At 42.9% G+C, this 14,881-nt stretch overlaps 1 protein-coding gene across 1 annotated transcript in view; it reads left to right on the top strand.

Annotated features, from left to right (window-relative positions):
- EVA1C (eva-1 homolog C) overlaps nt 1-14,178 on the top strand; it is a 39,183-nt gene extending 25,005 nt beyond the window's left edge. The window contains exons 5-8 of the mRNA XM_054065088.1: nt 6,728-6,871; nt 11,589-11,660; nt 12,401-12,490; nt 13,670-14,178. Of these exons, the coding sequence (XP_053921063.1) occupies nt 6,728-6,871; nt 11,589-11,660; nt 12,401-12,490; nt 13,670-14,055 (692 nt within the window). The 3' untranslated portion in view covers nt 14,056-14,178. The remainder of the gene's footprint in view (nt 1-6,727; nt 6,872-11,588; nt 11,661-12,400; nt 12,491-13,669) is intronic.
- The last annotated feature ends 703 nt before the right edge of the window (nt 14,179-14,881 follow it).

Raw genomic sequence — 14,881 nt, 5'->3', positions numbered from 1 at the left:
CATTTTAGGATATTTTGCCTTCAGGAAAAGTTTATTCTGCAAAGTAAACTCCTACCGTAAGTAGCAGGGTGAATTGAAGCACTGGGAGTTATTTCCATTATAAGATCTCTGGATCTTTGCAGGAAAATAAAAAGTACCCAAGCACTGTCCTGCTTCTGAAGCTGTTCTAATGACTAGCACTGTTAAGACTCTACTGAAATTACAGAAACTTAACTTCCCTGTTTTACTAAGATTATTAAAAAGGTCACAAGAAAACTAAAACGTTTTTGGGTGTAGTTTTGTAGCAAATGGTCCTGCTTAGAGGAACCTATTGTGTCCCGCACCAAAGCAGAAAACTGTAGCCATTGATTCCTGTGCGTTGTTGCCTTTTCTGACATGTTACCTTTTTTATATTTGTGCTAACATGTGCATGAGGAAAGAGAAAATTTATTGGCCAGAAAAAGTTAAAAGCTGTGCCAGAACAGGTTGCCATAGAAAGTACAAGGAAGATGCAGATCAACAAACACTTTTCAAATCATAAATTACTCTTGTTAATACATGAAAGTACTTGAAAGAAGGCTTAGTAGTAGGTCGCCTCTAGCTGCAACTTGCAAGTTAGAACACTAAAATGTCCTTCCCAGGAATTTCACCTGGATGTGCATTGTGCTTTGGTTGATGTGCACTTCCTCGAGCACTAATGACCAGCAGAGCCCTGAACTGCCTATATTCATTACTGGAAGATAGGGTCCTTTCCAGCACAGCCCTCTCTTTTACCTGTTCCCAGTTTGGGAGGTTGAGAAAGGAGGTAGAGAATTCAGGCACTCTCATCACAGTTTGCACCATGGTATATCCTGGGGCTGGGCTTAATTCCATCTTTTCAGTGAAATAGCATTCACCTAAGAAGAGGGGGTGTTAGCCAGGCAAGAGAGATTTCCAAAATCCAGCCCAGCAAGGTGTCATGATTTTGTTATATAACAGTATTTTGTGAGTCTATATGATTCCTTTTTCTTTTCTCTTTTTTTTTTTTTTTTTAATGAGCGTTGTGGACAACTCGAAGGGCCTGCATCTCTAATTAACTAACAGTGATTGAAAAGCTTTTGGTTTCTTTCTCTTGCTAGGAGTTGTATACTGTTCCTAGTGTGAGCCAGTCCCTTGCACAAGTCTCTTGAGAGCAGATATAAAGTGGAGTAAGGGTACAAATGGCCATAGGCACATATGAAAGTGTTTACATGGTGAAGTTATTAGATTCATGCTAACTTCTAGGTGCCGTAAAACACAAACCGTGTAAGCGGCAAAGTTTAGGAAATGCTGGTATAGGCACTTGAAGGAGCACTTAGTCAATGAACAGAAACACTGAGCCCGGTCCTCTGCTGGGGGAAGAAGCAAGAGCTTGCAGCCCAGAGCTGCTACAGAGAAGGTGACTAAGTCCTTTGTAAACTGCAAGTATCACTTCAGTATGCCCTTCCATTCCTGAGCATCATCTGTTCAGCATATATTTGCTTGCTGATGGGGCTGATTTCAAACACCAGCCTATGGGCTGTCATGCTAGTGGCAGGCTCCTGAATGGAAGAAACCTCAGGCTACAGAGCAGTTATTCTATTTACACAGCATAGGACCCCTTACAGGGACACTGTGAAAGAGCAAATGTGCCCCAGATGTGAAGGCAAGAGGAATGGTGTGAGCAGGGTAGATGCAGAGGCACTGTTCTGTAGCAGGACCAGCACTCAGCGTCATGGGGTAGGTTCACATCTCCCTTTTCATCTTCTGCCTCTGGTGCCTCGCCACTTCATGTGTGGGAGACAGTCAACTGAATTTTACGGTGCAAAAGTAAGGATAAATTTTTTCAGTTTTGTTTCCACCGTGAAAATCCTTAAGTCAGTTCTCTCCATGTGCAAACATCAGATATGAAAAGTTCCTTGTCCGTGTCAGCTTGAGCAAACTGGAAAGCTTAGTAAGTGTTTTGGGCCCCAAAAGATGCCAGTAGGAGCCATTGTATCTGCTGGCCCCAATAAATCTTGTCCAGATGAAGCTCCCCAAAAAGAAAAGGTGTTCAAAGCAGTGGCAGGATGAGAAGCGATTGTATGAAGGGAATAAAAAAGCACCCACCATTTTTAGAATCCAGTCAGCTTTCTGCTGAGACAACAGGGAAGGTCACGTTTTGCTGAGTAGCTGTTTGAAGTTGCTTGAAGCACACTGAGTCGCATGTCACTCCATCCATTAGTGTTTTCTTTACTAGCAATTTCGGGATTTTCTTGGATATAATTTTTTGTAGCTTAGATTTTTGACCTGTTTGGAAAAGTACACTGCACTCAAGTCTAAAATAAGCCAAGGATCTCCTGCCTGTGGTTGTGCAGATCCAGATGGTGCAAAACAAAGCAATGAGTGTCTGGTTCCCGTTGCCATCAGTGAGTGAGGAGCTCAACTTGTCTCTTGCCCTTGGTGTTTGAGCTGGCATATGGATCCCCCACTCTGTGTGTGTGCACGTGCAAGGAGGAGAGAAAGACCAAGTGGATTTTTTTGTGCAAAATGCTTACAGACTGAATTCTGACTCAGAGCAGCTTGTAGACAAAACCAGGGAATGGGCTAATCTCATGCAGGCTACAAGGGCCTCACAACAAGCACTGCAGTGAGAGGGAGAGGATGCAGCTTTTCAGAAAGCTTCGGTGCTGTATTCACTTCTAAGGAATGGCCTGTGCTGGCAATAAGTGGTATTTTTAGCACATCATACTGCCTTTAACAACAATACTTGGACCTGGAACATAAAGTGCTAGCCACACTTTTCATAAGTGCTGCTGATAATTTTGTGTGGTTTTCCTAGAATCAGCGGTTCAAATGGCCTTTTTCTGATGCATAGACAAGACTGTGTGCCATGCTCTTGCATAAATTACCATATTATTATGGTAACTTTCTTTAGGAGTCTGCAACCTTAGCTTGCTCTGAAGTCCATAGTTTCCCCTTGTCAGTTCTTATCCCTAGAGCTGATATTTGGGCTCCACAAAGCACAAGCCATCCCAATTTGGTAGTGTGAAATGTTTGCTTTCAATTGATTTTAAAAGCAAGCTCCTTATTCTTTTGTGGGTAGGCACAGCCCAGAAGGCTTAAAGCACTGTAAGCCAGCAGTTTGGGATCAAAACAAGGGGCAGCTGGGCTCCAGTATTGGAGTGACAAATTGTGGAAGCATTTCTTTTTCGGGTGCCCAGGTCCTTCATCAGCACATAACTTTTTATGCCATGCGGATCTACATTGGAGACACATCCCCTGCCCACCATGTCTTGAGGCTCTCCCTGTGCATAGTGTGGGAGAAAATGGCAATTCATAATGTTGGGAGAGGGTGTGACAGGATGCTATTGCCAGAGCTTGGCACAAGACGCTTAGGCCAGCTCTGGCTGCTCCATCACCTGCAGGTCTTGTGTGGCAGGGTGGAAAGAAAGGGAGGGAAAGCTCCTCTTGTCTGAATTGAGGGAAGCTTTAAGAAAACCAGAAGACAAATTGCTTCTCATTAAAGCCTGCATGATTTATGGCATGTCATTTGCATGCCAAAACTTTCCTAAACAAAGCTAATTAGGGAACTGAAAGAGCCTTTCCTCCAAAAACAAGGCTTTCTCCTCTAAGTGTTAAATAGCTGCAGTCAGATTTGATAGTTTATTACTGCATTAAGAACCTCTTCTTGACACCCGTATCTCCATGCCATCCATATAAGTGTCCGTTTCAAAAGATCCACCAACAGTCTCAGTGTGTAGCAGGCAACTTTGGGAGAAAGGCGTGAAGAATGGAGTGTTTTCCCAGCCACACATTGCTGCCTTTTCTGCTACTGCTGGTGGATGCCGACAGCCTTCTACCATGCCAGGAAAGTGCCTTTCAAGAGGAAGTTTATTTTAAACATATGGTTTCAGCAGCCTCATAGACATTTGTGTAGCTCAAACATTACTTAGCTATTCAGAAAGAAAACACGTGGCATATTTATGTTCATCTCCTGATTTGTGATTTCTTCAGAACTGTTCAGTGGGTGTGTTTACTCAAAATGCAGCACTGAATGAATCGTCTCCTCATTCAGACACTGCAGTAAGGTGTTTGATCATAAGACGGATGAGTCGTTCCTCGTGTGAGCAATTCATCACTGTAGCTGGATTGCTGTTAGACCCCAAGCAAGTCTGGTTGAAGTAAGCTTGTGCATTCCTTCAGCACACACTGATTCCTCTGACTTCAGTGTAGGTGCACTTCTGCAATGTCTGCTTGTGGGAGATTGTACAGATGGAAGATGTAGATGTTGAAAAAGTGACCTTTGGTACCAAGTACACAGAATTCCTTCAAGCTGAAATCGTTGGTCAGCTGGCATCGTAATTGTGGGGATGGCTGGTGAGGACGTAGCAAGGACGCATATAAACCAGAGAGAAAAAATTTGAACAATTTTTGACTGAATCACTGAAGGCCAAAATCTTGTTAAACCACGAAAGATGTTAAATGGGAGGCTTTTATTATAGGTCTTTCCAGTTAACATCTGTGTAATCCTGCAAAAGCAAGCCAGCCTTGGTTTGCATTTACTCACCTGTGACACCAGGCAAACCTTGGGAAGTTCTCCAAAAACTGGCCTGCCAAGAGCCCGCAGGTATATGACGACTGGCTCCTCAGGTAGAGGAGCCAAATCTAACATGAATATAACTGATAAGCAGTTATTAACTCCCACAAAAACATGAGCAAACATCTACTGAAGGCAAAATGAAACATGTATTCACTGTATCACTGAATTTGTAGAAAACCATCAGCGCAACAGCTTCCTGTTCCTTTAGACTCTGTGAATAGCTCGAAGGGTAGGAAATTTTGTAGAAAATTCAGTTTGTCAGATTGCTGTTTTGCCTGCAACCCATTTGTTTATGAATCATCTGATAATTCCTCCTGACTCTTCAGTTGTTTTCATACTTGTCAAAAATAAGCTACTTAGCTGCATAAAGTGTCCACCCATACTTATCCTTACTTATCTAAAATTGCCAAGGTGGGAGACTAAAACAGCTGCCCGGTGTTTTAGGTCAGCCTTCCCTGCCTGCTCAGTAGCATCCGAGGACACACAGGCATTTGGATTTAGGTCTCTGAAAAGATGAAGAACTGCTTTCCCAAAAAGTCCATGTCAAAAGGTAACCTGTGATTCCTTTGCCAAACAAAGAAATCAGCCCAGTATCCCCCAGTGGCTGCACTCAATTATATGATTTGTTTAGTGCTGACGTCAGGGTAATAACTCTAAAAATCACAAATCTGCCCCATTTTCACATATTAAGAGTCAATATTCTTTGTCAAGAACTCCAGTCTCAAACATCCCCTTTGTTTCCAAGCAAGACTGATTTGAGAAACCTTTGGAGTCTCACTGCAAGCACTGTTTCTCCTTTCTCTAAAGAGGCACAAATGAGGCTCAGCAGTTGGAAGGTAACAAGTTGTTGTCCTTGTCTTGGGTTTTATTATAGGAAGAAGGACTGATTTAATGCCCAAATATGTTTCCAGATCTCTAGAATGTCTCTACCTCGGAAGACTAGAGTAAGAAACACCTACCATCCATAGAAAGTGACAAAATATGTGAGGTGATGCTGACTGGAAGCAGACAGCTGCAGAAATGTATTATGTACTCCAGACGTTCTTTCTGCATACTTTCTGTTTAGAAACCAAAGCTGAGGGGTATTTTTCGTTGTGGCTTGGAGTTTAGCACATGTGTATGCTGATAATTTAATCACATGTAAAGACATTCTTTTGTTAAAGCAGATTTTTAAAACTATGCCTGACACACAAACTTTCCCACTCAAATCGTGCCGTGCTTCGGTGCAAAATCCTGCTAATCGAGTTTTATTCTTTTCTAAATTGTGGTAGAAGTTGTAAGTCTTGAATAAAGAAGTCCCAGCCTCAGGTGTAGAGATTAGCAAGAGATTAGAGATGGTGCGTGCTTGCCCCCAGTCCACAGGGATTGGTTCAGCAGTCTGGATTCTCTTCATCTACGCAAAGTCAGGTTTTGAAAATTATGCAGGTTACCTCATGTAATTAGGGCATGAAGGCAGTGCAGTGGATATGGCATTGAGGTTGCTTTGGGCACACAAACTTGGCTTGTGGTGGCAGCGTTATTAGAACAGCCTGAAATTTGGAAGGGGAGGAAGAAGCCATATATTTCCCTAGTTAAACATTGAGCTTATTTTGACCTCTTTACCATGGCAGAATGGCTCTTACTAGCAACAAGCATAATAAATTAAAAGCTACCTTTAACACAGCAGACTTCACTGTACCCCTTGTTGTTGTGGCACACAAAAATTGATCTTGCCTGACTTGAGCTGAAATTAGGCATCCAGTCAAATCATCTCAATAACACAGGGTGAGAGGCCTGCAAACAGCATTGCATCTCCCTTTATCTCCACACTCCTCTTGAGATGGAATAGGTGGAGAGGAATTAGGATGTGATTGTTTTTTCCAAGTCATCATGAGGGTAACACAGGTGACCTACACCGGGCACCTCGTTTGGATGTTGACATGAGGCTTACTGCAACCAGATCATGCACCTGGAAGTCAGCATGAGGTAGTTAGCTTGCTGCAAGTTCACCTTTTCACTGCACACTGACTTCCTTGCATTAACAAATCCTAATATGTCATTCTGACATCCTGCTTAGGCAAACATATGCCTGAAATCAGCAGCAGATTTGTATTTATAGTCATGCATGCAGCAGCTATTATTTCTGATAAGACCAGTGATGTGTATTTACTGTACGTATTTTTCTTTCAGACTGTTTGTCTTACGTGGCACTAGAAGTTTTATCGAAAAGGTGTTACGGGAAACAGAGGTGCAAAATTATTGTCACTAGCCGGGAGTTTGGAAGTCCGTGCCTACCTGGAGTGACAAAATACCTTAATGTCAGCTATGCATGTGGTAAGAGCAAATGCATCATCATTTTAAGACCTTTTTCTGCTTGCAGAGCAAACCAGTGACACATGGTGCACACATATGGACACACATACATACACACAGATGCTTCCTAAATCTCCGTTTCCTTTCAACATAGATAGTTTGTGACATAGCTATCAAGAATACCCCCAATATGTGAACAGTCCCATGGACAGAGTTGCACTTAGTGTGAACTCTGGCACTGAGTTGTTTTTTTCATTGTTAAAATGCGTTTGATAATGAAACATAATAGAATCACAGAATGGTTTGAGTCAAAAAGGACCTTAAAGACCATCCAGTTCCAGTCCTTCTGCCAAGGGCAGGGACACCTTCCACTGGATCAGGTTGCTCAAAGCCTCATCCAGCCTGACCTTGAACACTGCCAGGGATCGGGCATCCTCAACTTCCCTGGGCAACCTGTGCCAGTGCCTCACTACCCCCACAGTGAATAATTCCTACTTATTATCTAGTCTAAGTCTACCCTTATATATATATTTATATCTATAAAGTATGTGGTTAAATATTTATTTATTTATTATATATTATTTATTTTAATATATTTATATATAGTATGTAGTATGTGTTTTGATATTTTGAGAAACACTATCAAAATAAGAGTCTGTTCTACAGAATTCACCTGCAACAGAGCTAGGAAACATAACCTGGCATTGCCTGCCATCAGTACAAGTAAATCAGTCCAGCATAATTGAAGCACTGTGTACTACCCCAGTCCTGAAATCTGATTCACATGAGCACACCTACAGCCTTTAGGCTTGCAGAGGGATTTTTTTCTCATGGGCAAAATCTCACTAATAATGAAGCTTTGAAGTTATACATCCTTTGCAGGACTGAAGCCTACTTCAGCTCATTCCTTAGATAAGAGGGAACAATTTTCCATATTCTTTACTACAGACTAAGAAATTCACATCAGGCGAAAGCCAAATTCCATACAAATTCTTCTTCTCAAAAGCAAAGGTCATGGAACAGCAAAGTGTAATATCAACATAGGTGAGAGAAAAGTGGTTGCAGAACTTTAATGTAGCTCCTTATTTTGGTATTGCACATTTTTAGGAGTGGCTGTGCATGTCTTTTAATCCTCAAACAGATTTCCTCAGCCTCTGCTTTCTGCGGCTGGTTTACTGCAGGGTGGAACTGTGAGGTCGGGATTGGTTGTCTCTCACACACCTCTGCTTCAACCAGAGGATGGGTGAAAGCTTTTTCACTAAGTTACCGCTCTGCTTACTGTGCACTGCTTGGAAAGCTGCTGGCCCTGTTCCTTTCTGACCTTTTTCTGGTCTGTGGGAAGTCACAGGTGTAAAACTTTGTGGGGACGCATCATGGAGTCCTTTCGCTGCATCTCTAATGAGTAGTGGTCAAAGGGCACAGGTTATCTGAGCCATGCTTTGGGAAACAGCAGTGTAGGATTGATTACCAGATCACTGTGTACCTGAAAATCAGAGGAAAATGAGCCCTGGCTGCATTCTTGCTGGTATGCAAGATTTTCAGTCTCCCCGTGAGTAAGTTGACAGGTGAGAGGCACTGCAGTATTTCATCTTTATATTGGTGAAGACAGCTGGACATCTGCCTTTGCACTAATGTGTTATGTTATTGTGCAGTTGCCTTTGTGCTGTGGTAACTTTATGAATGAGTTAATGGAATTCTCTTTAATTAGAGTAAGGGTAATTATAACAGATCATTCTTTCTTTCACATCTGTGTACTAGAAAACCAGCGTATGTTTGTTTGCTGTGAGGTTATGCATTCTGTTATTTAGTGAAGTGGTTTTGCAAAAACACGTGGGTAGTAAATAGTGTTCTTGTGTGTTGCTGGCACATTTTGAAGACTTTTTCTTCTGCCAAATCCTACGGAGCTCTGCAGTCTGAAGCATTAGCCAATGATTTGCAGGTCTAATCATTTTACAGATCATCTAATGAACATGAAAAGACTTTGGGCATATTCCAGAGTGACATTTTACATTCTTTCCCCTCACTGGAAGATCCCTAATAATTTGCTGATTTCCAAGATAAGGTAAATAGGCCTGTCCCTGAAGTGACAGGAGGGCAACAGGGCAGACAGTGTTCTCTGAGGGCTGTGCCACACTTGAACATGGTCAGGAATGTGAAAAAAATCATACTCCCCACCTCAGTGGTCATCAACCATTTAGGTAAGTGTGTCTGGCTGCATTCTTATTTATGTGGTTAATTCCTGCTAGTAAAAACTTAGCAGGAGCCAGGAGGTGCTGGTTTCTTGCAGTCTCATTGCCCCTTATGACCTGTTCAGTGTCATCTTAAGTCTGCAGTGGTGACATCTCCTGGGTGTTGCTGAAGCTGGGCTTCAAGGAGCCTCTCTCAGGAAACCCAGCCCGTGATGCCCTGCGTTGTATCTGCACTCCCTGGGTGCCATTAAAAATCTATCTGTGGGCTGCCTTTGGCAGCTGTGGTAGGTGACTGACTCCAACCCTACTTGATAAAGTAGTGCTGGCATGAGTTGTAGAATAGATGTGATTATCTTGATAAAAATTCCTCATGCTGGTACCGGTGATTCTGTTCAGTTACTTGATTCAGCCTATCCTAGTTGTATCCAGTCATCGTGTCTGAAATGAAGCCAACACGAAAATAAGCAATGCAAGCAGTCAGGAGCTTTTTTGTCTGTGCCATTTTGAATTAAGTCTTCCCCTACAACAGATATTTGAATGGCATGTTAACTAGCCTTTCAAACCTGATGGGAAGACAGGAGGAAAGGATTCAGTCCTGCAGCAAGCAAAACCATGGGAAGTTCTCCCTGGGAGGAGAGCAGGAGGAACATCAACGCAGGTGAAGGAGCCCCTGCCTGGGCACCAGATCATGTGACAGGAGCTTCGGGTCACAAAAAGGAGCTGGGGACGGTACATCCTCCCAAAATGTTGTTGCTAACACGTGCACATTGTTCATAACAGCTAGACCTCTGCAAATTCAGAGTGCAGTCTGAAACCAAACCAGCCTTCTCACTGTCTGCCTCACACCAACGAAAACACTCTGCTGCTGGAAGGCACTTGAGAATTACGATGAGGTACAAGCCAAAATAGAAATGAGCTCATTCTCCCTCTCTGTTGGCCTTCTATTGCAAACAGGAGCTAAAAGTCAAAAAGAATTCCTTCATCAGGAAAAGAAACAGATCTGACTTTGAGCCCACACAGAAAGAAAAGTTCTGCTCAGAAAGAAGTGCTATTTTTAGTTGTTTGTCAAATCAAAACTATGCTAAGCCCCAAATCTTAGTCTCTTCTGTTCCATTTAACTTTTCTTAACACTATTTATTGGCAAATGTTTCTTTGTGGGATAGAGGTGAACTTCATACCTGAAATTTCTGCCTTTTATTTCCCCCTTCACATCAGTCTGAAAATCAAATCAATCTACCTTCACATAGCAGAGGGAACAGGTGCCAAGATGTATTCATCTAACGCAGAATATATGAACTCAAAATGTCTGCACAATGCACCTTCTTTTAGCTCTTAATTATTTCAAGAAGAGCGTGAAAGCCTATCAAGCGAAAAAAATCATGAAATGAGAAGGATGCAGCCCACTTCCACCCAGAGCATCTCTTCCCATCCTGAGCTCCTTCCTCCTTGGTGATTATTTATCTCAGAGGCTTTGCAGAGGATATCACAGAAGACCATAAACATTTCTCTGAGAGTTACAGTGAATTATCCTCATCAAAAACCAGTATCTAGATGCAGTTTAGCATCTGACTGTATCCCCGTCCTGAATTAGTAGGCCAATTTTGTCTCCTGTCCACTGATTGGCACACCCCTTTTGGGATGGAAAACAAGGGGCACATCCCTGTTCTGTGTGCAGCTGCATTGATGTTTCTAGAGCTGGGGCCGGCGTGTGAATCCAGTCACAGGTCCAGAGCTGCCCTTACTAGTCTCTGGCAAGAATTTGCAGTGTTATCTGTCCTCTTGTGGTGTTTCACTGATCTTTAGGGGAAAATTATTGGCTCTCTACCTGCGCATCCTCTGCCTCAGCCTCACTCTGCCTGCCGTATTTGCCCTTTTGTCCCTTCACTGCTCACTCCGCTTTCCTTTCAGTCTTCCTCCTGGTTACTTTATTCCCTTTGCCACCTCCTTTTCCTTCCCTCCAGTGCTAATCCTGTCGGCAGTGTGCCCTTTGCCACTATCTCATGTCACAGCAACCCAGTGCCGTACCTCCTGGTGCACCAAATGGATGGGTGGTAGAAGGAGGAAGACACAGCACTGAGCCCATCCCTTCTCCTGAGGCTCCTCCATATGTAGCACCCTGCATTTGTCAGCTCTTAGGGTTGGGGTGTTACTAGGTTAGCGAACCTCAAGTCAACACAGCGGTAGCAGCCCTAATCCAGATCTGGTACAGTGGGGATAAGCAGCACGGCTCTGCCTGGGGCTGCAGCATGCACCACCCTGCAATTGCTCCTGTCCTCCAAGTGCAAGGGAGTATCTCTGGGCCACTGAGGGAGCTCAGGCTGGCTGCAGCGCTGGGGCCAGGCTCGCACACCAGCAGGGCTGGCATTTGCCTGCACTGGCTCCAGACGCAGCCACCCACTCCTGTCTCTGAGGACTGGAACCACCTGCTCTGATCCCTTCAGTACAAACATCAGAAAACCAATTAAAAAAACAGGGTTAGCTTCGGGATTCATAATTAACCGATAATCTGGTTCCTGAAACTAACAGTAAATTGTCTTTCATTGTTGCAGTTCCTAAATTTATCCTTACGGCTGTCAACCCCCTGGTCCCTGACAACAAGTCTTCCATCAAACAGAATGATGGTACGTAACATCAAAAAATATGGTTTGCTGCTCTCCATTGTCTTTGATTGAAATAGGACATTTTCCCACTGCAGAGCTTGGTCTGAGGGGGGTGGTACAAAATAATGGAAACCCTACTGAAATAGCTCCTCCTCTCCTCGGATGGCTGGGAGTGGGATGGGACCTGTGCCAGCATCGTCCTGCTGTCCCAGCAACACTGCAAAACAAGTGACCCGTCCAGACCTACCCATAACTGGTGTGCTGTTTTCTGACTTTGCTTGAACCGTGCAAAGAGTAAAAGTGAAACTGTTGTTTCAGGATGAGTTATGGCAACACCTGCTCTTCTTAAAGGCAAATCAAATTAGTGATGAGGCTAAAGTGTATTTGCTGTTATCAATAATGGGAGTGTACTGCAGTGATTGGGCTGGGAAGTCCATTTGAGAGCTGTGAAGCTTAATGAAAATAATTTTTTCAGACAGCTTGATAGGAATAGGCAAGGAGTTTCACTTGGTAATAGACTTAAATAATTTTGCCACTTTCTAGTCATTCAATATTTTCAATATTTTGTTATTTGTACTTTATTTCAGTAATTTTTTTTGTTTATCAAACATTGTTTGGTCTGATGTTCTGCAGGATTCCTACAGTGCAGCACTAGGCTGCCTCTGTTTTAAACAGACTTAGTATTTCAAAAGTTATTGGATTAGTATCAGGTTAGTAGCTTCATCATGTGATTGAATTTGCTTTCTCTCCTCCCGTCACAGGTGTTGACCTTGATCCAAAGGAGTCAAGACTTCCAAAGAAAGATGGAACTTTTGTTAGCCACTTCTTGGCTACATTTGCGTACATTAGAGGTAGGAAAATTAGGCTGAGATTGGTTCATTAGTTTGTGGCGTTTTGGGAAAAGGGGGGAATCGCCTCAGAAGGTCACAACTGGTAATCCCATGTTTATAGTAACAGTATTATTGCAATGTAATCACAGTCTTGTGGATGGGACAATTGCAGCATAATTGATATTTATAGAATATTTTCCATCTTGAAGGATCCAAACTCCAGCCAAGACTTTTTATAAGGAATATTTTCAATGGGGACTGTCGGTTGTTCAGTGAAAACCTGGTCCTGATCTGGGAGCAGCGCTGGAGACATCCATTTTTGGAAATGTTGGTTTGCATACATATAAGGATCATTGAGAAGCACTGAAAAAAAACCAAACACAAACCCAGCCATCTCTGTTATGGGACATGGCAGGGGATTTTGTGACTTTGCAATACTTAAGGCAGATTTTGTTTGGGCAAATAAATTCATGATCATCAAATCTCAAACAGCGCAGGAGAAGTAATGAATTTTGGAAGTGAGCAAAGGCTGATGTTGAGAAGCTATTCCAAAGCTAAAATTGCTCCTGTTCTAGAAGATGGCAAGAGCCACACAGCTGTCAAGCATTATCGTACAACCATTGCACGGCTCTTGGCACAGCAGGACAGACTGCCCCTTACCTCCAGCACCAGCAGCTCTCCCCAGACCTTGAGACCTCTCAGCAACACCCCAAGCAGTCAGAGTTGGATTTTACAACCCATCAAGAAAGGCCATTTCCACATTTGTCTGAGCAGTCATCTCAGACTATGTTCAGGAAGAGAAATGCTCCCTATCCAGCCTGGCCTGGAGATGCTGTCATAGCTCCACAAAGCCTAGAGTTGCTTTTCTTACTCATGCCCTCTCTTCATCAGGATAAGGCTGGGAAATAAAGGGGTACGCTCCTGGTAGCTGGTTGAGAATGCTAGCAAGCTGCTAATAAAAAGATGGGGCAGTGTTGTTATTTTATAATGATATTAAGAGGCTTGGATTTTTGACAGTAATTTGAAGAGACAGAGACAGCCTTCAGACTACGAGTGTAGGGTAGTTTCGGTGCCCCTCAAATACCCCCCACCGCTACAGCTACGTAATGTGGGCACTTCGGAAATGGCAGCTGACTTTTTTTGTAGCTAGGCTTTGGCAGAGTTTCTAAAGTATTTTAAGTGCTGGCGTTCTCATTTCAGATCACCTTGAAAGAGCTGGTCTCCTGTTTTTGTCCAGCGTTTGTGTGGGATTACTCTTCACGCTGTTTGCTCTGGTGATCCGCATGTCATGCTCAAATGACTTCCAGAAATCGCACAGGAAGAAGGAGCAGTTAGTGCCAGAAAGTGACAGAGCGTACGAGAACAGTGAAAATGAGGAGGAGGAAGATTCCTCCAATTCAGACGTCCAGGATGAAATAGCCGGACTTTACACACCTTCTTACTCAGGTTATAATTCAGCAGAGGCGGCGGAACTGGCTGAAAGGATAGAGCGCAGGGAGCAGATCATACAAGAAATTTGGATGAACAGTGGTTTGGATATGACACCTCCTAGAAATATGAATACGTTTTATATTAATGAACAATAAATGGCTTATTTTGGATGATGCCCTAGCCCTTTTTTTTTAAAAAAGAAATGTACCTTCTGTGAAGGAACATTTGTATCAGTGCATATAATTATTTGTAAAGTCAGAATAAATATATGCAATAAAAGGAGCGTTTCAAATCCTTGACTGTAAATCATTCTGTGAAAATCACCTTTACAAGTTTTCATAGTTTTAAGTTGTGTCGTGTTACGGATTACTTTGCACTGTAATTTGGGATCAGTTGCCATAGGCAGGTTAAGGAATATTAAAAAAGAGCAAAACTATTTAAGCAGCATAACATGGAGAATACCTGCATTAGGAAATTACACTTGTAACCAGTTAGCGTGTTGCAGCTCATAAATTGCATGAGAACATGCTCTGTTAATGAGAAATATGAGTATTATTCACATGGGTGAGAAGGACAAAGCAAAATTGAATGCAGGTCCTTGAAGATTTTCTGCTGTTTCATTAAGTCAACCTTTCCCTAGAAATGCCATTCCTCCAGTAAGGTACAAGGGAGTTAAATTCAGCTCATTGGAGTCCTGATGCAATTACTTAGAAGAGAGACATGAAAGAAGGGTCCCTCACTGGGCTGGGAGGTCTAGAAAGTGAGCTGCAAGGAAGTGCCTGGAATTTCAGTGAAAAATTTCTGTGTTTGAGAATTAGTTTCAGTAGCAGCAGTCCTCTTGATGGTAACATAATAGCACCTGAAGTCAGGCACACCTCAGTGTGCTGGGATTTCACAATACTTCTTGGAGTCTACAGCTTCTTTTTTATAGAATGTAGCCACCAAATAAGGTGGCTCTTAGCTCCTGAAGCATGGGCATAA

This window comes from Cuculus canorus, chromosome 1 (assembly GCF_017976375.1).
Source record: "Cuculus canorus isolate bCucCan1 chromosome 1, bCucCan1.pri, whole genome shotgun sequence".
Taxonomy (NCBI): domain Eukaryota; kingdom Metazoa; phylum Chordata; class Aves; order Cuculiformes; family Cuculidae; genus Cuculus; species Cuculus canorus.
This window is presented reverse-complemented; position numbering and strand designations above follow the sequence as displayed.